The sequence below is a fragment of the Balaenoptera borealis genome (assembly GCF_965194805.1).
Source record: "Balaenoptera borealis genome assembly, chromosome: 10".
NCBI lineage: Eukaryota > Metazoa > Chordata > Mammalia > Artiodactyla > Balaenopteridae > Balaenoptera > Balaenoptera borealis.
Genome location: NC_138874.1, coordinates 96,159,612 through 96,187,349, shown reverse-complemented (window position 1 = coordinate 96,187,349; position 27,738 = coordinate 96,159,612). Strand labels below are relative to the sequence as shown.

The 27,738-nt window shown below is 42.3% G+C and overlaps 1 protein-coding gene across 7 annotated transcripts in view; it reads left to right on the top strand.

Moving 5' to 3' along the window:
* Positions 1-27,738, top strand: part of SORCS1 (sortilin related VPS10 domain containing receptor 1) — a 584,051-nt gene that overhangs the window by 526,254 nt on the left and 30,059 nt on the right. For all 7 annotated transcript variants that reach the window (XM_082408268.1, XM_082408264.1, XM_082408269.1 and 4 more), the window contains exons 20-23: positions 479-612; positions 9,162-9,285; positions 15,597-15,709; positions 20,572-20,703. In XM_082408268.1, the coding sequence (XP_082264394.1) occupies positions 479-612; positions 9,162-9,285; positions 15,597-15,709; positions 20,572-20,703 (503 nt within the window). The remainder of the gene's footprint in view (positions 1-478; positions 613-9,161; positions 9,286-15,596; positions 15,710-20,571; positions 20,704-27,738) is intronic.

The following is a 27,738-nucleotide window of genomic DNA, read 5'->3' as shown; positions in this document are numbered from 1 at the left end:
AATCCAGTAAAGAATAAAGAATAATTACATGTAGAATGGTCTGGGGATTTGTATAAGAACCACCACCAACCCCTAACCCCCATCCCACATGGATTCTCGGAGGTTTTCACGATCCTGATTTACCACCAAGAACATAACTTCTTGGAAACACTTTGCATCTCCCTGTGAAATCTTGTATTATGCCTGTTCCTTTAAGGACTTCTTCAATTGCTTGTAAGTTTTTAAACTTTTACACATAAATAACTCAGGTTTTAGGCCTGGAAGAAAGATCGGTAAATGGAAAATGTTGAGACACAACTGTTCCCAATATAGCCTTTTCTCCAGAGTAGGGACGGCATCCGTTCACTTCCTTCAGGGAACCCGACTGATGGTTGGGAGGCTTCCAGCAGGAGTGCGTATTCTCTTCAGATCAGGGAAGGCAGGTGAAGTAGAGAGAACTCTTCCCTCTCCATGCCTCCTCTCTCCTCTTGTGCCTCAGGTCCCCTGGAGCATGTACACCTGTCTCTTCCCTTCGTCACCACGAAGAACAAAGAGGTCAACGCGACTGCTGTGTTGTGGCCCAGCCAAGTGGGCACGCTCACTTACGTGTGGTGGTACGGAAACAACACCGAGGTGGGTCGGCCTTCCGCGCGGGCTTTGTGCGGCTCCACGCAAACTGGCCAAAGCGCAAAAGGGAAAGAAAGTCATGGCTTACGTGACTCAAGAGACCAGAGGTTGTCACAGCTCCGGGGACGGCGGGCTCCGAGTGCCCCAGTCATCTCGTCAGTTTCTGTCTCTCTCACCACTGCGCCCCTACATCTTTTTTTTTTTTTTTTAATTTCTATCGGGGTATAGTTGATTTACAATGTTGTATTAGTTTCAGGTGTACAGCAAAGTGAATCAGTTATACATATATCCACTCTTTTTTAGATTCTTTTCCCACATAGGCCATTACAGAGTAGCGAGTAGAGTTCCCTGTGCTATACCGTAGGTCCTTACTAGTTATCTATTTTACATATAGTAGTGTGCATGCGTTACCTCTGCCTTCCTCTGAGTTAGCCTTTTCCTCCAGTTGGGCTTTGCTCTGCAGTGACCCTTAGCAGGAGCCTGAGCTTTATGCTTGCACAGTTCAGCAGAGAAAACAAGCCGTCTTTCCCCAAAGTTCTAACAGAAGTCCCAGAATGGGGTAATGTCGGCCAGGCCTTGACCACGGTGCTGGGGACAGAAACAGAGCTGCTGAAGTCAGCCTCCCTAGATCCATCTAGACCAAGAGAAGGGAGGGAATGGCCCTCAAAAGGAAAAGAGGCCAGTGGACACCAAACAGGCAAGAGCCACAGATGTCTGTGCAATCCAGCTCCCCGCCGTGACCCCCTCACCCTGGACCAGATGCAGCCCCTTCTTTAGCTCAGCTTTCTGTTTTATGTTTCCCCCAAACATTCCCTGTGATCCAAAGTGGCAGCAGTTTCAAAACCAGTAGAAACCTTAGACCTCATTTACTCTGTCCTTCATTTTACAGATGAGAAAGGACAGGTGAAGTGGCTTCTTCCAATCTCATTCAGCTGCTTCACGCGGATCCAAGACCTTCTCAGGCCTGCCTGGGTTTTTCTTCCCCTCACACCAGGCTTCATGCTCTGTTTCAGTTTGGAATTCACTCCATTCTCAGAAATTGAAATTTGCATACAAATGTTAGTTAAGGCAGTAGAACTGAGGCCCCGAAGTCCCCCTTCCCAGAGGGCCCTGGGACCAACTGCTCTGGACTGGAAAGCATCATCTCCTTCCAGCAGAGTTGCTTTCACTTGTGACTTTGCTCTTCAAATGCAATGCATCTTATGTGAATACAAATCTTTTTCTACTTCAGAGCTGAGTGTTGGCTTTAACTGGAGTCATAATTTTGCACAAGCCTAGGGAGGAAACCTCTCCTGACACCAGACCTGCTGCATGCCTGACAGTCAAAGGAATCTCTCACCTCTACTGCTGACATAAATCAACTGAAAAGAAAGCCTTTTTTATTTCTTATGAAACCATGCATGTAAATTGGGCCCAGAGTGGGCCCGCTACCCATAGTAGAAGAGGAGAAATCTATTTATTTGCCTGAAAGCTAGTACTAGAAGGTGACAGTACTACAAACAACTTCTTTTTTTTTGTTTTTTCTTAAGCTTTTAGAAGAAAACCAAATTCTCAACAGATTATGTTGAGTAGGCTTCTTTTTTTCAATTTTTTTCAATATCTTTATTGGAATATAATTGCTTTTCATTGTTGTGATAGTTGCTGTTGTATAACAAAGTGAATCAGCTATACGTATACATATATCCCCATATCTCCTCCCTCTCGCGTCTCCCTCCCACCCTCCCTATCCCACCCCCCTAGGTGGTCACAAAGCACCGAGCTGATCTCCCTGTGCTATGCAGCTGCTTCCCACTAGCTATCTATTTTACATTTGGTAGTGTATATATGTCAATGTCACTCTCTCACTTCGTCCCAGCTTTCCCTTCCCCCTCCCCATGTCAAGTCCATTCTCTACGTCTGCGTCTTTATTCCTGTCCAGCCCCTAGGTTCTTCAGAACCACTTTGTTTTTTTGTTTTTTTAGATTCCATGTATATGTGTTAGCATACGGTATTTGTTTTTCTCTTTCTGACTTACTTCACTCTGTATGACAGTCTCTAGGTCCATCCACCTCATTACAAATAACTCAATTTCGTTTCTTTTTATGGCTGAGTAATATTCCATTGTATATATGTGCCACATCTTCTTTATCCATTCATCTGTTGATGACACTTAGGTTGCTTCCATGTCCTGGCTATTGTAAATAGAGCTGCAATGAACATTGTGGTACATGACTCTTTTTGAATTATGGTTTTCTCAGGGTATATGCCCAGTAGTGGGATTGCTGGGTCATATGGTAGTTCTATTTTTAGTTTTTTAACAAACCTCCATACTGTTCTCCATAGTGGCTGTATCAATTTACATTCCCACCAATAGTGCAAAAGGGTTCCCTTTTCTCCACACCCTCTCCAGCATTTATTGTTTGTAGATTTTTTCATGATGGCCATTCTGACTGGTGTGAGGTGATACCTCATTGCAGTTTTGATTTGCATTTCTCTAATGATTAGTGATGTTGAGCATCCTTTCATATGTTTGTTGGGAATCTGTATATTCTTTAGAGAAATATCTATTTAGGTCTTCAGCCCATTTTTGGATTGGGCTGTTTGTTTTTTTGAGCTGCATGAGTTGCTTGCATATTTTGGAGTTTAATCCTTTGTCAGTTGCTTCATTTGCAAATATTTTCACCCATTCTGAGGGCTGTCTTTTCGTCTTGTTTATGGTTTCCTTTGCTGTGCAAAAGGTTTCAAGTTTCATTAGGTCCCATTTGTTTATTTTTGTTTTCATTTCCATTTCTCTAGGAGGTGGGTCAGAAGGGATCTTGCTGTGATTTATGTCATAGAGTGTTCTGGCTAGGTTTTCCTCTAAGAGTTTTATAGTGTCTGGCCTTACATTTAGGTCTTTAATCCATTTTGAGTTTATTTTTGTGTATGGTGTTAGGGAATGTTCTAATTTCATTCTTTTACATGTAGCTGTCCGGTTTTCCCAGCACCACTTATTGAAGAGGCTGTCTTTTCTTCATTGTATATTCTTGCCTCCTTTATCAAAGATAAGGTGACCATATGTGCGTGCATTTATCTCTGAGTTTTCTATCCTGTTCCATTGATCTATATTTCTGTTTTTGTGCCAATACCACACTATCTTGATTACTGTAGTATAGTCTGAAGTCAGGGAGCCTGATTCCTCCAGCTTCATTTTTCTTTCTCAAGATTGGTTTGGTTATTCGGGGCCTTTTGTGTTTCCATACAAATTGTGAAAGTTTTTGTTCTAGTTCTGTGAAAAATGCCATTGGTGGTTTGACAGGGATTGCACTGAATCTGTAGATTGCTTTGGGTAGTATAGTCATTTTCACAATATTGCTTCTTCCAGTCCAAGAACATGGTACATCTCTCCATCTGTTTCTGTCATCTTTAATTTCTTTCATCAGTGTCTTATAGTTTTCTGCATACAGGTCTTTTGTCTCCTTAGGTAGGTTTATTCCTAGGTACTTTATTCTTTTTGTTGCAGTGGTAAATGTGTTTCCTTAATTTCTCTTTCAGATTTTTCATCATTAGTGTACAGGAATGCAAGAGATTTCTGTGCATTCATTTTGTATCCTGCTACTTTACCAAATTCATTGATTACCTCTAGTAGTTTTCTGGTGGCATCCTTAGGATTCTCTATGTGTAGCATCATGTCATCTGCAAACAGTGACAGTTTTATGTCTTCTTTTCTGATTTGGATTCCTTTTATTTCTTTTTCTTCTCTGATTGCTGTTGAATAATAGTGGTGAGAGTGGGCAGCCTTGTCTTGTTCCTCGTCTTAGTGGAAATGGTTTCAGCTTTTCACCATTGAGAATGATGTTGGCTGTGGGTTTGTCATATATGGCCTCTATTATGTTAAGGTAAGTTCCCTCTATGCTTACTTTCTGGAGAGTTTTTATCATAAATCGGTGTTGAATTCTGTCGAAAGCTTTTTCTGCATCTGTTGAGATTATCATCTGGTTTTCATCCTTCAATTTGTTAATATGGGGTATCATATTGCTTGATTTGCGTATATCGAAGATTCCTTGCATTCCTGAGATAAACCCCACTTGATCATGGTGTATGATCCTTTTAATGTGCTGTTGGATTCTGTTTGCTAGTATTTTGTTGAGGATTTTTGCATCTATGTTCATCAGTGATATTGGTTTGTAGTCTTCTTTCTTTGTGAATCTTTGTCTGGTTTTGGTATCAGGGTGATGGTGGCCTCATAGATTGAGTTTGGGAGTGTTCCTCCCTCTGCTATATTTTGGAAGATTTTGAGAAGGATAGGCATTAGATCTTCTCTAAATGTTAGATAGAATTTGCCTGTGAATCCATCTGGTCCCTGGCTTTTGTGTTTTGGAAGATTTTTAATCACAGTTTCAATTTCAGTGCTTGTGATTGGTCTGTTTATATTTTCTATTTCTTCCTGGTTCAGTCTCGGAAGGTTGTACTTTTCTAAGAATTTGTCCATTTCTTTGAGGCTGTCCATTTTATTGGCATATAGTTGCTTGTAGTAATCTCTCATGATCGTTTGTATTTCTGCAGTGTCAGTTGTTACTTCTCCTTTTTCATTTCTAATTCTATTGACTTGAGTCTTCTCCCTTTTTTTCTTGATGAGTCTGTCTAATGGTTTATTGATTTTGTTTATCTTCTCAAAGAATCAGCTTTTTTAGTTTTTTTAAAATTTATTTATTTATTTATTTATTTTTGGCTGTGTTGGGTCTTCGTTTCTGTGCGAGGGCTTTCTCCAGTTGCGGCAAGCAGGGGCCACTCTTCATCGTGGTGCGTGGGCCTCTCACTGTCGCGGCCTCTCCCGTTGCAGAGCACAGGCTCCAGACGCGCAGGCTCAGTAGTTGTGGCTCATGGACCTAGCCGCTTCACGGCATGTGGATCTTTCCAGACCGGGGCACGAACCCGTGTCCCCTGCATTGGCAGGCAGATTCTCAACCACTGCGCCACCAGGGAAGCCCCAAAGAAACAGCTTTTAGTTTAATTGATCTTTGCTATCGTTTCTTTCATTTCTTTTTCATTTATTTCTGATCTGATCTTTATGATTTCTTTCCTTCTGCTAACTTTGGGGTATTTTTGTTCTTCTTTCTCGAATTGCTTTAGGTGTAAGGTTAGGTTGTTTATTAGAGATGTTTCTTGTTTCTTGAGGTAGGATTGTACTGCTGCAGAGTTCCCTCTTAGAACTGCTTTCGCTGCATCCCATAGGTTTTGGGTCGTCGTGTTTTCATTGTCATTTGTTTCTAGGTATTTTTTTATTTCCTCTTTGATTTCTTCAGTGATCTCTTGGTTATTTAGTAGTGTATTGTTTAGCCTCCATGTGTTTGTATTTTTTACAGATTTTTTCCTGTAATTGATATCTAGTCTGATAGCATTGTGGTCAGAAAAGATACTTGTTGCGATTTCAATTTTCTTAAATTTATCAAGGCTTGATTTGTGACACGAGATATGATCTATCCTGGAGAATGTTCCATGAGCACTTGAGAAGAAAGTGTATTCTGTTGTTTTTGGATGGAATGTCCTATAAATATCAGTTAAGTCCATCTTGTTTAATGTATCATTTAAAGCTTGTGTTTCCTTATTTATTTTCATTTGGATGATCTGTCAATTCGTGAAAGTGGGGTGTTAAAGTCCCCTACTATGATTGTGTTACTGTCGATTTCTCCTTTTATGGATGTTAGTATTTGCCTTATGTATTGAGGTGCTCCTATGTTGGGTGCATAAATATTTACAATTGTTATATCTTTTTCTGGGATCGATCCCTTGATCATTATGTAGTGTCCTTCTTTGTCTCTTGTAATAGTCTTTATTTTAAAGTCTATTTTGTCTGATATAAGAATTGCTACTCCAGCTTTCTTTTGATTTCCATTTGCATGAAATATCTTGTTCCAACCCCTCACTTTCAGTCTGTATGTGTCCCTAGGTCTGAAGTGGGCCTCTTGTAGACAGCATATATACAGGTCTTGTTTTTGTATCCATTCAGCCAGTCTATGTCTTTTGGATGGAGCATTTAAACCATTTACATTTAAGGTAATTATCGATATGTATGTTCCTATTACCATTTTCTTAATTGTTTTGGGTTTGTTATTGTAGGTCTTTTCCTTCTCTTGTGTTTCCTTCCTAGAGAAGTTCCTTTAGCATTTGTTGTACAGCTGGTTTGGTGGTGCTGAATTCTCTTAGCTTTTGCTTGTCTGTAAAGGTTTTAATTTCTCCATCAAATCTGAACGAGATGCTTGCTGGGTAGAGTAATCTTGGTTGTAGGTTTTTCCCTTTCATCACTTTAAATATGTCCTGCAACTCTCTTCTGGCTTGCAGAGTTTCTGCTGAAAGAGCAGCTGTTAACCTTATGGGGATTCCCTTGTATGTTATTTGTTGTTTTTCCCTTGGTGCTTTCAGTATTTTTTCTTTGTATTTAATTTTTGATAGTTTGATCAGTATGTGTCTTTGTGTGTTTCTCCTTGGATTTATCCTGTATGGGACTCTCTGTACTTCCTGGACTTGATTGACTATTTCCTTTCCCATATTAGGGAAGTTTTTGACTATAATCTCTTCAAATATTTTCTCATACCCTTTCTTTTTCTCTTCTTCTTCTGGGACCCCTATAATTCGAATGTTGGTGCATTTAATGTTGTCCCAGAGGTCTCTGAGACTGTCCTCAATCTTTTCATTCTTTTCTCTTTATTCTGCTCTGTGGTAGTTATTTACACGATTTTATCTTCCAGGTCACTTATCCATTCTTCTGCCTCAGTTTTTCTGCTATTTATTCCTTCTAGACCGTTTTTAATTTCATTTATTGTGTTGTTCATCATTGTTTGTTTGCTCTTTAGTTCTTCTAGGCCCTTGTTAAACGTTTCTTGTATTTTCTCCATTCTTTTCCAAGTTTTTGGATCATGTTTACTATCATTACTCTGACTTCTTTTTCAGGTAGACTGCCTATTTCCTCTTCATTTGTTTGTTCTGGTGGGTTTTTACCTTGCTCCTTCATCTGCTGTGTGTTTCTCTGTTTATTCATTTTGCTTAACTTACTGTGTTTGGGGTCTCCTTTTTGCAGGCTGCAGGTTCTTAGTTCCCGTTGTTTTTGGTGTCTGCCCCCAGTGGCTAAGGTTGGTTCAGTGAGTTGTGTAGGCTTCCTGGTGGAGGGGACTGGTGCCTGTGTTGTGGTGGATGAGGCTGGATCTTGTCTTTCTGGTGGGCAGGACCGCATCTGGTGGAGTGTTTTGGGGTGTCTGTGAACTTAGTATGATTTTAGACAGCCTCTCTGCTAATGGATGGGGTTGTGTTCCTGTCTTGCTAGTTGTTTAGCACGGGGTGTCCAGCACTGGAGCTTGCTGGTCATTGAGTGGAGCTGGGTCTTAGCAGTGAGACGGAGATCTCTGGGAGAGCTCTCGCCGATTGATGTTACATGGAGCCAGGAGGTCTCTCGTGGTCCAGTGTCCTGAACTCGGTTCTCCCACCTCAGAGGCTCAGGCCTGACACCCGGCCAGAGCACCAAGACCCTGTCAGCCACATGGCTCAGATTTCTAAGGGCTTTCCTTTCCTCAGACGAAAGTTTCCAACTTCTTTCAACCATATGCATGGCCCCTTGAGTCACTGCTTTTTCATTGCCTCTGGAGGTGGTGGGTAAGTTCACTCCAGTCCTCCATCCATAGCTTGCGTGTTAAGAACTTTCAGACTTTGAGCATGTTTTTTCCCCCTGGCCTGGGTTCTGAAACTGGCTGGAGTTGGGTTGCATTGGACATAGAGCCTGGACTCAAGTAGAATTCTTATGCTGGGCTTTAGTCTACCTTCTACTACACAGGGAGTTAAATCAATTTTGATTTGTAAATTAATTAAGGAAAGACAGGAATGAAATGTTTGTGGGGAGTTGGTCGAGGGTGGTCAGTAGGCTAATAATCTTTTTCCTCTAGGACCCCGGTATCCAATTGCATTACAGGCACTGCTCCAAGTCTTTCTTTTTCTTTTTTGAGTCCTCAAACCACTGTCCAATTAGTACATGTTTCCATAGCAGCTCCTTCCAGGAAACTGCTGATAGGGCTTCTCAGAGGAAGCCGAGCCACACAAGGCCACACCTGTCTAACTAGTGTAGTTTGGTGTCCATAGTTGCTGTGTTCCACTGTAATTTTATATAAATAATACACCCTGGAGAGGAGCATTCGCACCTTATAGACTTTCAGCGACTACTGCTTAAATCTGGATTAATATGAACCCCCTCTTTAATATTGCCTCAGATTAAGGGATCTGCTTGATACAAGTAGGTTATCAACAAAGAGAGACACATCCCACCAGCAAGCAAGACCTATGGATCTCCCCAGCCCTGAATCAGGATGATAGCAGAAAGGAGGTGTCAAATTCACAAGGAATGAGTAGAGTTTCTTGGGATCATGTCTCTAATAGTCCCTTTCTGGCCTGAACTTGAGGTGACGGGGAGGCATAGGTGGAGTCAGTCACATGGGGATGCCCCAGAAAGAGCTTCCGCTGATCTAAGGAGCTTGTCAGTGGCTCAGAGCTGGTGCCTATCTCATCTGTAACTGAACAGCTTTCCCTTCACTCTGCGGCCTCATTTGTTTTAGCCCCTGATCACCTTGGAGGGAAGCATATCATTCAAGTTTACTTCCGAAGGGATGAACACCATCACAGTGCAAGTCTCAGCCGGGAATGCCATCCTGCAGGACACGAAGACCATCGCAGTATACGGTGAGTGGTCCGTCTGCTGATCCATCACTGCCCTCATCCATCCCTCACATGAGGTGGTTTGGTACCTCGGTGCCGGAAGCCATCCTGGCTTATGAATCTTCCCAGGGAACAGAGGGTAGTGGTTGAGAAAGAGCTGAGTCAAGTCTCATCTCCTCCTCTGGGGGAGATATGGTTCACCAGCAACATAGTGGTCACAAAACCCCAAGAGGGTTTATTACTTTTTTCTTTCAAACTGGCTTTGGTGCCCATAGAACAACTGTACACCCACCTACCTTAGGTAGAGAAGAGTGAGTTTCATTATGTGTAAGGCTGATTCATTCCATTTGGTATTTTGGTGGTATTCAAAGAGCTAAAAACCTATTATAAAAGAAAGTGGTTAATATTGAGGCTTTTTTTTTTAAAGTTCAACTTCAAGAGTCTTGATCATTAAGAAGAATCTGCCAATGTCTAAATGCTCTGAAAATCTCTTCTGCAAGTATGTATCATTTAAAAAACACTCTGCTAGTTTAAAAGTGATGGAAGGGTCATAACAAGCATATGTGGTGCATCATCGTAGACTAGATATTAGTTTGAACAAACAGCTGTACAGAACAATCTGGTAATCAATTGGGGAAATTGAATGTGGTCAGTGTGTTACATGGAATGAAAATTTACTGAAATGGAAAGGTGGAATCCTTGATGGAAAACAGTTCATACAAATTGATCTCATTTTGGTAATTTTTTTCTTCGTAGAAAGATAGTCAGATGGATCTGCACTAAGTGCTTTAGTAGATGGTAAAAATATGAACTTTTATTGTTAGTATGAAAGCGGTACTAATGCATCCCGGAAAATTAAAATTTAAAAAGCAAGAATTTAAAAGGGGATAGATAGGGAAATAAATGCTGTGCAGAGAGAGGGCAAGAGAGAGGATCGATGGAGGGAGGGAGGGAGGGAGGGAAGGTGAGACAGAGATTGAGAGGGATGGAGAGACAGAGACAGAGACACACTAGCTCGTGGTCCAAACAATATCAATTGCTCCAGTTCCAGAATTAATTGATTCTGATGCAGGTTCTGTTTTTCATTTCTCATCTTGCCAACTTGACCTTCAAATTCAGAAAGTAATTTGTAAGCAACTTTGAATATGTCTGAGGACACTCTTCCTCTTGCGTGGCTGCCTGTTACATTACATAATGTTTCCTCCCTCTCCCCTTCCTGAAGAGACTTGGTAAGCCCCAACAGTAAGTGAAAGTAAACCAGGGCTGTGGTTTTCCTACAAGGTCCCATCAGTGAGGCGACCTCTTAGCCAGGTGGCCCTAATGGAGGAGAGCTTTTGTTTCTCTTTCCTCTCCATCTCCTTTCTATGCTCTGGGAATGCATTTAATTCTCATAACAATCGTAGTGCAGGGTAGCCAATATTATTACTCTCATTTTTTTCAGAGAGGTAAATAACTTGCCCCAGGTAGTAAGTGGTGGAGCTGAGCTTCCAGCACACCCCTTCTAGACCCAGGGCCCATGCTCTGAAATTACCCTACATGATTGGCTCTCATGTCTTTTCCATCTGATGCTCTCTTTCCTCTCTCCCTCCTGGATTTCACCAGTGTCACTAATGGGCACTAACCCATTAGTCCAACAGCTATCTCCTGATTAGCACCACAGACAGAACTTTAAATCTAGAAGGTCTTTGGACTTAACTAGTCCAATCCATTATTTCACAGTTAGGAAATTGTGGCCCCAAAATGGGAGACTACCGGCTTAAAGTCATTCTGCTATTCAGTAACAGATCTAATGATAATAATAATGATGATGATGGTAGTGACAGAAATTAATGTTGATGGATCCTTTACCAGCATCTGTTCTAAGCATTTGATATATATATCTGTTTTATTGAATCCTCTGAACAGACTTATGAGAAATATGCTATGATTATCCCTGTTTTACAAGTGAGAAAATATGGAGATAAGTATAATCTGAATAATCTGATAATTCTGAATCTAGTTTCATGGAAACCTTCTATCCCTTGCTATACTTAGTTCTTCCTCTTCCTAAAATCCTTCTAAAGGCATCATCCCAGAGTGGGTCATTCTCCATCATATGGGTTCTCTTCATTAAAAAGCATGTCTTAACTAAAAGTTTGAGCAGGGAGAGTGGTGTCTCCCTCCTCTAACCAAATTCCTGAGCCATCCAACATCCTTAATTCATCTTCAGTCAGGTGGGTTGTCCAGAGTTTCATATATATAACTAGAAAATTCTAAGGACAGGCATGACCTGTTAAAGGAAAATTGCATCACAGGGTATTAAACAGGCAAGATTGAATTCAACAGAAAGAAATGGCAGGAATAGTTTTAAACTCTGGGATAAGCTAGTGGAAAGTACTGGAGGACTCTGGGGGGAGGGGATTATCAGTGTGGTTAGGCCGCAGGTGTTTGCTAACTGGTGCTTAGGGAACTTAGGCTCCTACCCTCCCAGAGGCAGAGGTGCTATCTTTCCTTCTTTATATATATATATATATCTTTATTGGAGTATAATTGGTTTACAATGTTGTGTTAGTTTCTGTAGTACAACAGAGTGAATCAGCTATATGTATACATAGATCCCCATATCCCCTCCCTCTTGTGTCTCCCTCCCACCCTCCCTATCCCACCCCTCTAGGTGGTCACAAAGCACCGAGCTGATCTCCCTGTGCTATGCAGCAGCTTCCCACTAGCCATCCATTTTATATTTGGTAGTGTGTATAGATGTCAATGGTACTCTCTCACTTCGTCCCAGCTTCCCCTTCCCACCCTGTGTCCTCAAGTCCATTCTCTACGTCTGCATCTTTATTCCTGCCCTGCAGGAATAAAGGTTTATTAGTACCGTATTTTTAGATTCCATATATGTGTGTTAGCATCCGGTATTTGTTTTTCTCTTTCTGACTCTTCACTCTGTATGACAGACTCTAGGTCCATCCACCTCATTACAAATAACTGAATTTCGTTCCTTTTTATGGCTGAGTAATATTCCATTGTATATATGTGCCACATCTTCTTTGTCTGTTCATCTGTCGATGGACATTTAGGTTGCTTCCACGTCCTGGCGATTGTGAATAGTGCTGCAATGAACATTGTGGTACATGACTCCTTTTGAATTATGGTTTTCTCAGGGTATATGCCTAGTAGTGGGATTGCTGTGTCATATGGTAGTTCTATTTTTAGTTTTTTAAGGAGCCTCTGTACTGTTCTCCATAGTGGCTGAATTAATTTACATTCCCACCAACAGTGCAGGAGGGTTCCCTTTTCTCCACACCCTCTGCAGCATTTATTGTTTGTATATTTTTTGATGATGGTCATTCTGACCAGTGTGAGGTGATACCTCATTGTGGTTTTGATTTGCATTTCTCTGATAATTAGTGATGTTGAGCATCTTTTCATGTGTTTGTTGGCAATCTGTATGTCCATTTCAGAGATGGCTCCCAGATCCTTGAGAAAGGTATTCCTGGATTGCAGAAGATTTACATCTCAAAGGTGCAGAGAAAGAATTTACAGTCGCAAGTTTCTAAAGTAGATGCTCTAAGAAAAGGGAGGTCAGAGCCTGAAGTCCAGAAGAAACCTGTCTAAAGTTTAATTAAGCTGAGGGGAAATTTAAGACCATTATGGTCAGACTGAAGGAGGTATCATATTTGAGAAGTTGGCAGAGGAAAGATTGTCTGCCCAAAGCCACACAAGAGACTGGAGGCAAGAAAATTTAGTTTGCATGGTTTTCCTTAATTTGCTTCAGGGCTCAGGTTTGCCTTTAAATACAAAAAAGAAAATGTAAATGTATAGAATTCATCTCTCAGCAGCTGCAAAAAATACATACATTACTGGTGTTTACCCTTTTCAGTCCTCCCACACGCATCCCCTATTTGTTGAATAAACTTAGGGATAACGTTTCTCTGCGCTGCTGTTTAGCATGCTAAGTAATTACAAAGGGAGCCGCACCATTCTTCTCATTTGTGTCTTTTTATTAAGATAAACATCTTCTTTTGAGATGAAGTCTCCACAGTTTGGTTAAGAGGTTTGGGGAAAGTGAAAATGACATACACATACATCTTCAAGGTGAAAAGTTAGGACTCAGTGGGTGATTCCTTGGTGCTGCCATTTACCGTACTACTACTTAGTATGCATTTCATTCTTCTCCATCAGAACTGAAACGGGGATATTCACCTAGGTGGCCGCTGACTCATAAAATAGTCAAACTTTGAAAAATACATCTTTGGAGTAAGCTGACTGCCATAAGTACAGGCCTGATCACGTAAGAGTCTTCAGTGCCTGCGCCTGATAAATCTTTAGCAGTGTTAGGAAACGCACGAGTGGGTTTTTGTGTTTCCTGAACGTGTCATCGGTATTGCCGATGTTGCTAAACCCCTCCTGAAACACCAGAACATGCTTAAAACAAGAAAGAAATGTTTGTTGAATAATAAAATGCATAAATTACAGAGAGCCTCCACTGATATTTGTGCATTTATTTATTCAACAAACATGTATTAATTAAATGACTCCTAGTCCTTGAAGATCTAACATGAACTGGGCACCGTCCCAAAGGGCCAGGAACACAGTGCCCCCGTCCTCATTGAACTAATATTCTTCTGTGGGAGACAGACAGTAAAAAAACCCAAATTATTTATTTATTTATTTATTTATATTTTTATTGGAGTATAGTTGATTTACAGTGTTGTGTTAGTTTCAGGTATACAGCAAAGTGATTCAGTTTTATATATATATATATATATATATATATATATATATATATATATATATATATATATATATAATCTCCACTTTTTTTTAGATTCTTTTCCCATATAGGTCATTATAGAATATTGAGTAAAGTTCCCTGTGCCATACAGTAGGTCCTTATTAGTTATCTATTTTATATAGAGTAGATTGTGTAGGTCAATCCTAATCTCCCAATTTGTCCCTCCCCTGCTTACCCCCCAAAGCAAAATAATTTAAAAAGCAGGAAGAATAAAGAAGACAAATAGGGTCATATGGTGAAAGGTGTTAGAGTTGGTGAAAGGGAGGATACCTGAGGTTGCTGGTGGGAGGGGTTTCTCCCAGGAGAGACTGAAGGCTGAAAAGGAGCCGAGAAGGCTGTCATCTGGGACTTGGAGGTGTGCTAACATGGGAAGGAACACGGCATATTGAGGAACACGGGGAAGGACGGGGTCGTGGAGTGTAGGGCAGCCTGAGGGACATAAGACAGGAGGGAAAGTCGGCACTGGTTTGTGTGAGACTATGAAGGCCATGATATGAATCTGAATCTTATTCAAAATGCAACGTGGAGCCTCCAGCAGATTTCAGGGGAGCGATGTGATCTGAGTATACCATGTGCTAAGACCCCCCCTCCCCCCAGGGCTGTGCTCTGAAACTCATCATCGTACTAGGGCCAAGGCCATGCCAGCCAGCCAGTGACTGAGTGCGGTAGGAATGCTAGGGCGAACCCATTCCTGGGACGTGGGGCTCCTCTGGCTGACTTTGGCTTGTGGACTTCCCATCAGTCTCGCTGAACCTTCCTCCCTCTCTTGCACTAAGTGTCATATATGCATCACGGTCTGATGGTGCTTCAAGCTCCTCTGACTTCCTCCCCATATTCTCTTATAGTCAAGAGAATTCTTTTATTTCTGCACAAAATCCTTGCTTTTATAATTCCATTTACTTCCTGGAGGCCCAAGATTAACTCAGGGGCTACTGTGCCAACTAACAAAACCCTTGAATTAAAGACCTGAAAATTCCTTTAAATGAAACTTCCATGCAAACAGAATTTAGCAATAGAATGACTACAATGATGACTATAATTATATAATCATATAATAATTATTATGATGTAATGATAATGAAGGTATGTGCCCAACACAGTTGTACCATAAGAAAGAAAATCAAAACGTGGTGGGGGAGATTATTCAGTCAGTAAGTGCTTGAACTAGAGCTTGAATGTTGTGTGCATAGAAGGTGAGAAGGATGGGGCATTCTGGGCAAGGGGCAGTGTGTGCAAAAAGGCCCAGGAGCATAAACCTGCGATGCTGTCAGGGCACTTAAGGTGTGCACAACTAGTGTCCAGGAGTGCAGGGGCTAGAACTGGGAACAGTGCACAAGGCTGTGGAGCTAAGCATGGGCCACAGACTAGGGCTTTGGTCTGGAAAAGGAGCTGAGAGGTAAGAGGGATGGGATATTGAACTTGCCTTGTAGTAAGGTCTCTCTGGTGAGTATGAAGGAAAAGGACCCTCCATTAGGGCTTTGCATAAAATATAAAGTACAACAGACTTCTTGAGAGACCTATCTGACTTATAGTAATCCCCCTACTGTTGTATTTCCAGAGGAATTCCGATCTCTTCGCCTGTCCTTTTCTCCAAACCTGGACGACTACAACCCGGACATCCCTGAGTGGAGGAGAGACATCAGCCGAGTCATCAAAAAGTCCCTGGTGGCGGTGAGTGCAAACAACTCCTCTGGCCCAGACCCTTTTCCCTCTCTGTCTTTACCGAGCTTCATGGAGAGGGGACCCTTGCTCAAAGAAATGGCAGGAAAGAGCCGGAGGCCAGGGGAAGTGGGTATCATCTGTCTGATACCTGCAAAGCTGAGCCCCATACGCGCAGACACGTCACAGGTGCTATGGGGGGAAATGAAAGAGAGTAATCGGGGGGGTCCTTACCCCTTGTGAAACGCTTGTTCTGTTTAGAGAAGACGACCCTGGAAATACGTGACAGTCACGTGGCAGAGTTCACGATTAGCCATTGGTGCATGTAAAAATCAGCTCCTGTGCATCAAACTGGCACAGCGTGAATACAGTTAGTAAGAGCAGCCTGGGTTCCAGCTTCATGAATGGCCGGCGCAGCAGCACAGTGAGCGCTCAGCCCAGGAAGGTAGTCATCTTACTATGTCCCGATTCTTTTTTTTTAATTAATTAATTAATTAATTAATTAATTAATTAATTAATTAATTAATTATGGCTGTGTTGGGTCTTCGTTTCTGTGCGAGGGCTTTCTCTAGTTGCGGCAAGCGGGGGCCACTCTTCATCGCGGTGCGCGGGCCTCCACTATCGCGGCCTCTCTTATTGCGGAGCACAGGCTCCAGACGCGCAGGCTCGGTAGTTGTGGCTCACGGGCCCAGTTGCTCCGCGGCATGTGGGATCTTCCCAGACCAGGGCTCGAACCCGTGTCCCCTGCATTGGCAGGCAGATTCTCAACCACTGTGCCACCAGGGAAGCCCCTCCCAATTCTTTTAATGGCATTTCTCTCCCATGACAGCCCCAAGAGGAAAGTATTATTGGGAGTTCCCTGGTGGTCTAATGGTTAGGATTCAGTGCTTTCACTTACATGGCCCAGGTTCATTCCCTGGTTGGGGAACTGAGATCCTGCAAGCCATGCAGGACGGCCAAAAAAAAAAAATGCGGGGGGGTGGGAACCTAAAAGATGCTTAAAAAAAGAGAAAGTATTATTGTCTTCATTTGCAGATTAGGCAGTTGAGGTTCAGAGAAGTTAAATAACTTGTCTAAAGCCTCACAGCTAATGAGTGACAGAGCTACAAAACTGAACTGAAGGATCTGAATCCCATGTCTGGGTTTTCACATACGAAGCACAGCCCCGTCCAGTTCCTGGGAGAGTAACAAGGTGGTGTGGTTCATCCCTCTCTGAGCGAAGGTCACCTACAATTTGACAAGACACCCTCTTTTAGGCACATTTCCCCCTGCATACTCCACTTCCATGAACAGTCAGAGGAATGGGATATCTGCTCATGGAGCTGCTTGGATTTATTGCACAAACCCAGAAAATCAGAGATGACTTTTCCTTAAAGTCTATTCTTAGCGCGAAAGAAAAGTCAATTTAGGATTAGTTATACAGTCTTTCCTGCACCCGACACATGGTGTCTCATGGCCCAAAGGGATAAGGAGAGACAAAGGCATTCAGGTAACCCCTGCTCAGAAAACAGATCTCGCATCCAGCCTTTTGGCAAAGAGCTGGCCTTCCCCGTATTCATACCATTATCTTTGTTGATATTTATTTAGCACTTACAATATTCCAGAAACTCTTCTCAGTGTTTTGCATTTTTAAACACATTTAATCACAAAACCCCTAGCTTATGATGTAGATAGAATAATTATTCCCACTTTACAAGTGAGAAAACTGAATTTAGAGGCAGGTAACTTGCCCAATGCTGTACAGTTGAAAATCAGGCTCTGGAGTCAGACCATCAAGGTTTGAATCTTGATTACCACTCCACTTTGCTGCTATCCTTTGCCTTGTTACGTAGAGAGACAGGAATAAATGGAATAGTGGGGTGGAGAAGAGTTATCTTCTGTGCCTCTGGGTAAATGCCATCTCACCTTTATCTTCCTTAATGACTCTCAGCATCCATGACGTTATCGGTGGCTAAACATTATGGCCACCAGGGGGTGCAGCTACCAGACCACAGGCCCAACTGGAACAGGCCCTTTTGCCCTTGGAGCTGTTTGTCCCTGGTGTGACAACTGGTTTCTCTCCTTTGCTGTCCAAGAGAGATGACTTATACCCTTCAATGAACCCACAGCTCACCTCCTTCAGTCTACGGCATTCTAGAGATCCATGTCCCTGTAGATCTCCTGGGCAGATATCCAACACCCCCAGGTGATTTATCAACCAGGCATTAGCTCAGCAGTGGTGTTTTCCAGGCTGATTTCTCTTCCCATTAATTGTCTAGGGATCAGATGCCCTGAGGCTCCACCTTTCCACCAGCTGTCCAGTAGGCTAGAAATGACTGCTCATTAATGTTTCTAGGCCACTGCATAACATAATCAGCTAAATGCAGAACAAACAGGTTGGCTCAACATCCCTCAGGATAAGGGGTGATGGGGTGGAGGGAGCTTTAAAGACTCCTTGGTTACCCAATCCTAAGAGGCAGCTGAGCCAGCCCTGGTTCCTAGCGCCCCACCCTGTCTTTGAGATCAGTAATTACACTTGGCCACTTCTTTAAGTTCTGAAGTACCCTATTGCCAAGTGTCCCCTAATAAGCTCTATAAGAGGTACAGCCAGCAGTCAACTTATAGTTTTCTTCCTATTCATTCTGTAACACAATTTGATATTGTGTTACACACAATATCACACAATTTCCTCATTGATTGGGATTTTTCTACTGACACTTTGCAATGGAATCTTTAATTGAATGTCATTCAGTAAACAGTTTTGTTGATGACGAGGATGGTTTAGACATAAGCTTTGAGTTTAAAATCTAAGATGGCCGTAAAACAGTATGATATCAGCTGGGATAGGAGCTGCTTTGTGATAAGTGTCAGGAGAAGGAAGGCAGGAGAGCGCTGGTTCAGGACAGAGGCATTATGGTCCGACCAAGGTTCCAAACTAAGTGTCACCACTCACTACCTAGATGATCCTGAGCCAATGTTGAACTTTCCTCCATCTACTGTCTGTCCTGTGGCAGAAATAGGGATGCCCCGCCCAGATCCCCATTCAGGGAAAGACTGTTATCTTAGCTACTGGGAGAGCTGTGGGCAGAGGCTTCAGCGGCCTTCCCCATGTCATGTCCCTTTCGGAGTGGCTCACGTCCAATGACGCGGTTGTATAAAGGCCTGGCCACTCAGCTCAACCTCAGACAAATCTGAAGGGCCATTCTCACTCCTTACAGGATCTTCTGAGGCTGTTGTTGGCCTTTATCACAGCTCAGCTTCTCCCTCTGCCCATTCCTGCTTCCTGGCCTTCGCTCCTGTAGATGTTGATTCCAAGAATGTCCCCTAACAAACACCCTACGCACTAAACTCAGAGCCAGCTTCCTGAAGACTCCCAACCCGTGATCTGTCTTCACCTGCACAGAGAGGCATAATAACACTTGCTCCGAAGAGTCGCTGTGGGGGGTCGCATTACATTATATTAAGAAGTTGCTTAGCACAATGCCAGACACATGGTAAGGACCCAATAAATGGAATTTCCTGCTACTTCGAGAAAAATCTAAATGTAGATTTCAGAAACCAACAATCATCTAATTGGGAAATCATGAAAAATACTCTGAAATAAGTGAACTTTACGAGGGCTCATGAAGGATAAATAATGTCCTAGCAGCAAATGTATAGAAAAGACATTCTGGGGGAGACGGCATGCACAAAAACATTTGCAAGAAAAGGCTGGAGTACTGAGAAATTGTACATGAGTCTATTTGGCTAAGCGTAAGATGACATTATGAGTTGTGGGTAATTAGTTTAGGAAGGAAAGGTGGGACCATATTGCAGAAGGCTTTGAATATATAGTTAACCCAGTTGGCAGTGGGAATTTGTGCATGAATTTGGACATGGAAACACAATCTGCGTTGGACTGTAGGAAGATAAATCTGGAAGTAGCCTGTCTGCTGGAGATGGGAAGGCTGTTGTAAAACTTGAGGGGAGAGGGTGTAAAGGCTGAATTGAGATATTAACAGGGGAGACATTTAAACAGGAAGGAACCAGTAGGATCATTCGTGTGGAGGGTGACTTGTCAAGATCTCATAGACTGACTAGCTAGGACATGGAACGGAGAGTGTGGTGCTGGAGATGAGATAAGGCTCCCAGCTAGGGTATCTGGGAAAGGAGTGGCTCTGGTCATCCACGTGCAGAATGAAGATTTCCAGGGTGAATATGAGAAGTTCTCATAAAACAACCAAATGACGTTCTGACTTGGCCACTGGAGAGAGAAGCCAGGATTGTAGCCATGGATTCTAGAACCATCTAGAGAGTGGGCTCAGGAAAGAGGAAGTTCTTGAGTGAGTGATATCTATGATTTTAATAGAAGATTCCGTGCAGCAGAGTGAAGGGCTGAGAGTGCTTCCTGGAACGGGCTGGTCGTCAGGGTCTGACGCTGTGGAGAACTCAGCAGACGCCTGGGGGCTGTGGTCTGGGGTTAGGTTAGGTGATGGAGGTGTGCCTGGTCAGTTTGGAGAGTAACTCTAATGCTTCGAGGAAGAAGGAAGCTAGGTTAGAAAGTGTTAAGGCATGAGGGGCAGAAGATAAAGCTCAGTAAGTGACGGCCTTCTCACTGGCAAGGTCCACTTACTTATACAAGGCAGGTACTGCTATTATTCCCACTTTTTAATTTGAGGAGATGCAAAGTGTTTAAGGTCTCGTGGGGATGGAGCTGGGATCAGACCTCAGAGTCTGACTTGTACCCAGTGGTGTCTCTCACATCCCTCCCCAACTGGTGCACCTGGGACCCTACTTTCCCACCCCACCTCCACACCCTTGTGTCTTCTTCCCCCCGCAACTCTCTGCTGAACACTTGGCCCCTTCTCATCAGCTTTCCTGCAGGACTCACGTGCACCTCTGTGTCTCTCCCTCAGGCCACCGGGGTTCCGGGCCAGCACATCTTGGTGGCGGTGCTCCCTGGCTTACCCACCGCTGCCGAGCTCTTTGTCTTGCCCTATCAGGATCCCACAGGAGAAAACAAAAGGTCAGCCGAGGACCTGGAGCAGGTGAGTCCTCAGGTGACATTTCAGCTTCTCCCAGCAGTCTGAGACACAACCCTGCTAGTGTCTGACCACGACAGCAGCTCTGCGGGATCTCCACTTGGGAGCAAGGGTGCCAGCTGTTTGTGGAGTCTTCCACTTTCCTGTCCTCTGTTGAGAAACATAGTCTGCTGATTTAACTACAGCTTCACCAAAAAATATGTGCAAGAGTGTGTATTGTCAGCAGTGGCTAAATCACTCAGAGTATATCCCACGCTGTGGGATACTCTACAATGTTTACGATGAATGAGATAAATCTTTGTGTCCTGATGTGACAAACTGTCCAAGATATTAGGTGGGGGAAAAAAGCAAGAGGCTACACAAGACATAGAAGTCAAATCCATTTATATCTTACCTCACACACTTACATCATAGGAGTACCATGAGAATCAAATGATGTATCTTTTTAAAAAGGTACAACTTTCATACAAATCATGAATCACCACCATACTAAGATGACCTGATTTGAGCTTACAATAAATGTGTAATATTGGCTCCAGGCTCCTCTCCTTGCTACGTGGGGTCTACTCTCTCCTCATCTCCACCACCTCTGAAGTATTAGGGTGTCTCTCTGTGTGGGTGTCTGTGTGTGTTTGTGTGTGTGTGTGTCTGTCTGTCTGTGTCTGTTTCTCTCTCTTCTGCTCCCTTAGGTCTTTTTTCCTCCCTTCCTTCCTTTTAACTTCAAAAGATTATCCAATCTCTATGGTGAAGATTATTACTATGATGATGTTATCGTTGTTCTTATTCTTCACCCATTCAGTTAAAATGATCAGTCTTGGTCTGGTTCCCCTGTTAAAAACTACATGATTTCGGTTCCTCAATTCTTTCTGGCGGATAGATTAAAAATAGGATTCCTCTCAGACACTAAGTAAATATTGGCTTTCTCCCTTCCAGCACTTGGAGCTTTTCAGTTTACTTAGAATAAATCTATAATCTAGTCCCATGATCTCTAGTCTCCAAGATGGCTTGAGAACCTCCTATAATAGCCTTATTAACAACCCCAAATTATAGACTGGCCTACCTGCGAGCACACCCGCCTTTTTTTTTTTTTTTTTCACACCCGCCTTTTAACTGCCACTTTTTCACTTGGCAAAAGACTCACCTCTCTATTGTTTTCCATATGCAAGTAATTGAATAACTGGGCTGTCAAGGAAAGCCCCACTGAACCCCATCTCCTAGTGAACTGTAGTTAGAAGTCAGGCTGCATCTGACTTTGCTCAGCCCTAGCTCTAGACTTCCCACTGTATTCTACAAATTATTCTCTGCACCTGCAATTCAGTGGGAGAAAGAATGGATTATTTCTTATCACCACACTGCTCATGAGACCTAGAGGGGAGGTAGATCGCTATCCAAGGCATTTAGGTAGGGACGCTTATAATTATTCCTCCCCTGGAAATCTTATGGATTGTCCATGAAATCCGGAATATAGTCTTCTCAATATGGAGGAGTCCAGATTTAAAGCCAGCTAATTTCCCAGGTACCACATCATCTGTGCATCCCTATTTCTCATACTTTTCATTTTTTCTCTAAAATATATTTTCTAGATGTTTCCTTGAGAGGAAATGTGGAAGGAAGAAGGGTGGGTTCTCTGAAACTTGGTTTACTTGTGTATCTTGCTTTGACTGTCTATTTTCCCTAGAGTTTTTCTTTCTCTTTATTCGGTCTTGTCTGAGTGGCTCCTCCAGGGACACTCTCGGAGACCTGAGTAATTGTCCCTGAGGCAGCCTGGTATCAGGTATTGATGCGCCATTTAATTAGAGATCTAAAGGCAGCTGGCTTGGCTTGTGTGAAAGCTGTAGGACTTAACATTTGGTACACATGTAGGGAGTCCAGACATTTTATTAGAAAGACCACAGGTTTGGAGAAACATAAACCAGGTTTCTAGCTTCAGCTCTTACATTCATTGTGTATATCTTATAGATGACAAATATTCAGAAAAGTTAAGTAATTCAGCCCAAATCACATAATCTACAATACCCATCTCAGAGGGTGTTTGAGAGGTCATTAAAGAAATGATACAGCAAAGCCCTTGACCTATAGTAGATACTCAGTAAGTGGTAAATAGATGGTGGTTACCTTTATGGACATTTTGTGATAGGAGGAGAGTATATGAGAAATGAAAAAAAAAAAAAAAGTAACAGTATTAAAGACTAGTATCGTCCAGGGCATGTATTGGAAGAAAGAGGATGGTGACAATAGGAGAAAAAGATTAATGAATGAAATTGCACAAGAGAACAAGGGCAACAGGAAACAGAAAGAACATGCATGAATGAGTAAACTGGAGGGAGATGACTCATCTAAGTTATCATGCAGATGGATGGCATTAAGGGAGAACAGAGTACCAAGTGAGAGATTGTAACTCTGGCTAAGGGAATTGCCAGTGTAGCAGCCTTATCCAGGACTCAAACTAAATACAGTGACCAAAGAAATGCCGAACCAAGCACATAAGAAATCACTGTCTTATGGAGAGTATCATTACCCTGATTAATAAGTGCAGTTATGAAATCAACATACAAATTAAGCCTTGTGTCAAGAACCAGCAAAATAGGGGCTGCCCACAGGAATCCTATAGGTTTTGTCCTAAGAGGGGTCCTTTACTCTTTCTCTCTGACTCAGTCACTCTAAAATGAAGAACTTCAGGCCCCAACAGGGAGCTGTGAATTGCCTGAGGAGACACAACTCTTCAAGGAAAATGAGTTTCTGGTTCTGTTTCTGCAACTAACTCTCAAGCCTAGCAGTCCCCTTGCTCTGCCATGCTGCAGATGTGTATTTGGGTACCACTTGACTTTTGTGGGCCCCCCAAGATACCAAGGCTGTTGTACCAGGAAGTGAACAAGAGATGTTTTGCTTTGGGTTTTTGCAGGGTTTTTTTCCTGATGCAGTGAACATATATTCTATTCAAACAAATTTAAGGGGAAAAAGTGAAGTCATGAGCTTCTTTAGTTGGGAAGTCCAAGGATACAGTTCAGGCGTGGATGAACTCAGAGAGGAAGCATCACCAGATTACTCCCCTGTCTTCCTCTCTCCCTCTTTCTCCATCTCTTTTTGTTGCTACCACATGGGAAGTCTGCCTGAGAATGAAGCCAACACATAGGAAGACAAGAATGGCCACAGGAAGCCCCAGTCTTTTATTTAGTCATCTTATCAGCCCCATTCAAGAGACAGTGCCTCTCCCCTGAATGCACCCCAAGAGCCCAGGGTGATAATTCTCACTGACTCAACTTGGCTGAAGTGGGCATGTCTTAACTAGCCTGGTAATCAGAAGACTAGAGCTCCATTAGTGACAACTCAATGTTTTATACCCTCCCTGGATCAGGAGTTTAGGGAGCCCTTCCTAAACCAAATGGGCAAAGAATAAATAAGGATATGGTTCCTTAAAGAAAAATGTGGGGGAAAGAGAAGGAACGGCAGGCAGGCAAAAGCAACTGCCTTCCTCTGTTATAAATTACATAGAAATTTCAACTGAATGCAAAATAAAACCAAACAACAGAAAGGACCGCACTCCTTTAAAGGCTGCACTCTGAATCCCAGATGGAACTTGGGAAGAGCTGACTTTATCCCCCCTCTTAATACTCTGGCCCCTTTCTTGTAAAGATACTGCACAGAACTCCCAGCAGGGAAATGAGTGGGACCCTGGCAAGATGGACCCTGAAGACTGTGAGGGCAGGGTCCCAGCAAAGGGCTCTGGGCTCTCCTCCCTCAGCTTCCTCTAATAATGTTCCCAGGGGAGGAGAGATGCTGGCTTAGTTGGAGCTATCTTGTCTGTGAAATAAATTGAAAATTCCTCACAGTGAGAAGTACTTGACCTTGTTATCCGGATAACATTGGGCTGGGTTAATCAAGTGACCTCTGTCTGGGAGGGTTCCACCACTCTTTACTTCGCATCTCCAGAGAGTGAGAAAAGTCTCACTTGCCCTTAGCTGGCCTCATCAGGGATAGGGCTACCCTGAAGCCAGCTGCTCAGGTGTGGAGCAAACCATACCCCCTCCACCACTGTACCCCCAGGCATCTCTCTGAGTCCTCAGATTTGTATCTGCCTCTCCTGGAAGGAGGAAGGACCATCATGCTCTGGGTGTGATGCTGTGCTGGGGAGATAGGGAGCCTACGTGGTGTTGTCTTGCTGAATCCTTAAAGGGCATGAGCACATTCAAAAGGAACAAAAAGACTAAGGACAAAATGTCAACCACCAACAAGGAATTTCCTCTTCGGTTGTTTGTGTTACCATATACATTTGACAGATGGAGAATCCAAAATCCAGGGAAAGGAAAGGTGCCTCTGGAAATGGAGCAGTCTATTGGCAACATTTTTAGAAATTAAAGATTCATTATGAAATAATAAATCATCTCAGACTATTTTCTGTATACTCAGTCTGCCCTGTTCAGATTTTTTAAAGTGAGGAATTGAAGAAATATTTTGGAGTTCACAAGAAAGGTCACTAAAACAAGAAACTATAATTGAAAGAATAGGTAAGAGTTGAGGCAAAGGAATATGGCCAAAGGAGAAAAAGAGAAGCTTAGAGCTGGTGATGGGGAATCCAAGGGAAGGAAGTGAATATGGACAAATTATTTCTTCGTTATGTCATCCAGGAAAAACTTCTTAGGCACTTTAATCAAGCTGATTCTGTCATGCTAACAAAGCAGAGAATTGTTAAATAGAATTCATGTTTGGCTCCATTGCTTACTCCAAGTTTTATTCCAGAAATCATGCTGTATGAATTGAGAAAGATCTTTCTCTGTTGATTCCAAAAGTAATATCATTCAACTACTCTTTGAAGGGGCCTTCATAACTTAACAGGATCAGGATTGACTGACTGGGTCGGTTGCAAGGTCATCCCAGGCAAGTTTCCCTCTAAACATGGCACCAGAATGCTATTTATGTTCAGTAGGGTTTGCATTCCTCCTCCCAACTTCAGAGGTAAGCATTAGTCATTTGGCCCAATGTAGCTTTGCCATGGATAAATCTGCCAAAGCCCATTTTGAATCTGTAGTTTCACTTTGTACCACTTCTTTGGGTTTCAGGGTTTCATGTTTCATAAATTACCAACTGCTGTGTTGTCCTTAAACTTCTCTTTCTTCGTGTTTCAATGTTTGACACTCCATTCTAATGATCTGAGAGTCTGTTTTCCTCTACTGGTCTCATTAAACATTGTTTAGATGTTGAATGTGTTCTTTGCATGGTAACCATCCCTTCTGTTGACTAAACATCTCCAGCTCACCACTTCTGGGTACCAGTAGGGTTGTACCCATGAGTCTCTTCTGCAGACAGAGCCATGTGACTAATTCTGGCCAATGAGGTGGGAGCAGAAGTGATAAGTGTCACTTCCAAGCTGAAATATTCAAATGCCAGTTACAGAACCTTAAGAATGCTTTTTCCCTCCTGTGGTGTTGTGTACATTTGAGGGGGCTGATCTACCAGCCTTTGTCCCTGTGTGACTATAATGAGCCCAGCATCATTGCCTACCTGCAGTGGATATGGAGTGTAAGCAAGAAATATACTTCCTTTGTTTCAAGTCCCTAAAATTTTAACATTGTTACCTCAGCCTGACCTAACCTATTCTGATTACCACACTTAAACATCGTACTTGGTGAAGAAGATGAGGAGGAGAATTGGTATTTTCCCTCTACCAGGTCCCTTCCACTACACCCTTTTGATGGTGTCTCTCCAAGTATTTTTATTCAGTTCCCACTGTCTTTTTAAGTGGTAGTTTAAACGAAGAGTGGGTTGCATTTGAATCATAGGCATATTCCACCAAATAGGCAGATACTAAGAATAATATATTGTTTCTTTGGTCATGATTATTTAGCTGAAGGAGAACAGAAAATGGAGAACAGCGGAAGAGGGATGCTAGTACAAAGGATAAATGAAATTTGCTAAGACAACACACTTTGGACAGAAAAAGAAAAATGAATAGATTCAACTTGCTTTAGGAGGACCAATCTCCCAGCAATTACACATTATTTCACTTGAGTCTTTACCATGCAAACTTGCATTCTTTCCATTTAGGCTGTCACCACACTGTTCTATAGTTGCAGTTTATTCTACTCCTTTCATAGCCAAAGACTCTCCTAAGCATTATAAATTATATTAACTGGTGAACAGAATGTGGCAATCCTGAGGCTAAGGTTAGGAATTGCCTGTAGCTCATATTTGTCAGCTGCCACGGGACTGGTGTTTTAAGTTGTGTGCTTCACAGTTGGATGAGAGATAGAAGCATAATTAATGAAATGCTGCAATTTTTTATCTCCTAAATCTGCTCAGCTGGACCTCCTTCCAAATATCTTTTGCGTCTTTGTCAGCTGGCTCAAGGAAAATGTTTTTCATGGAAATGTCCTAAGATTAGGAGTCGAACAAAACTGAATTCTCGTCTCAATTCTTCAAATATTAACTGGGTAAACTTAGGAATGTCCTTTAAGCTCCATGTTCCTTTCAATGGAGATACCAACACTAACACCTGAGATACATCGTGTTAGAAAAAAATAGTAAGAAATATGCAACTTTGCCCATATAAATTGTTCAATGCATAGATAATATATGTACAAACGTATATAACAATTCATGAACCGATGAAAACAATACAGAATAAACATTTCTGCAGATGGGGTGGAAAACATTTAAAGTAATGTCAAAATCTGTCAACAGTTTCATACTCATTTGAGTAGAGAAATATATGGTTCTAATTGAGATTATTCTTGCATGCAGTGTAAATTTTATTTAGTTTTGTTTCTGTGCATAAGTTCTTTCCCACAAAGTATTGAAGAAACATTCTCAGGGAGAAGAAAGAAATATCACTTCAGCTGGTTGAAGGGAAGAAGCCTTTTTCATGCAAATACATAGTCCCCTTTTGTCTACGTGATGGACTCTGCAAAACAGGATAGTTCCTTAATTACTTCTGATAAGTTTTTCCTATTTGAGTTAAAATATTTTTTCCTCCAAATATAAGTATGTATGTATGTGCACACATGTATGCATATGTATATATGCATATGAATTTCATGCATACTT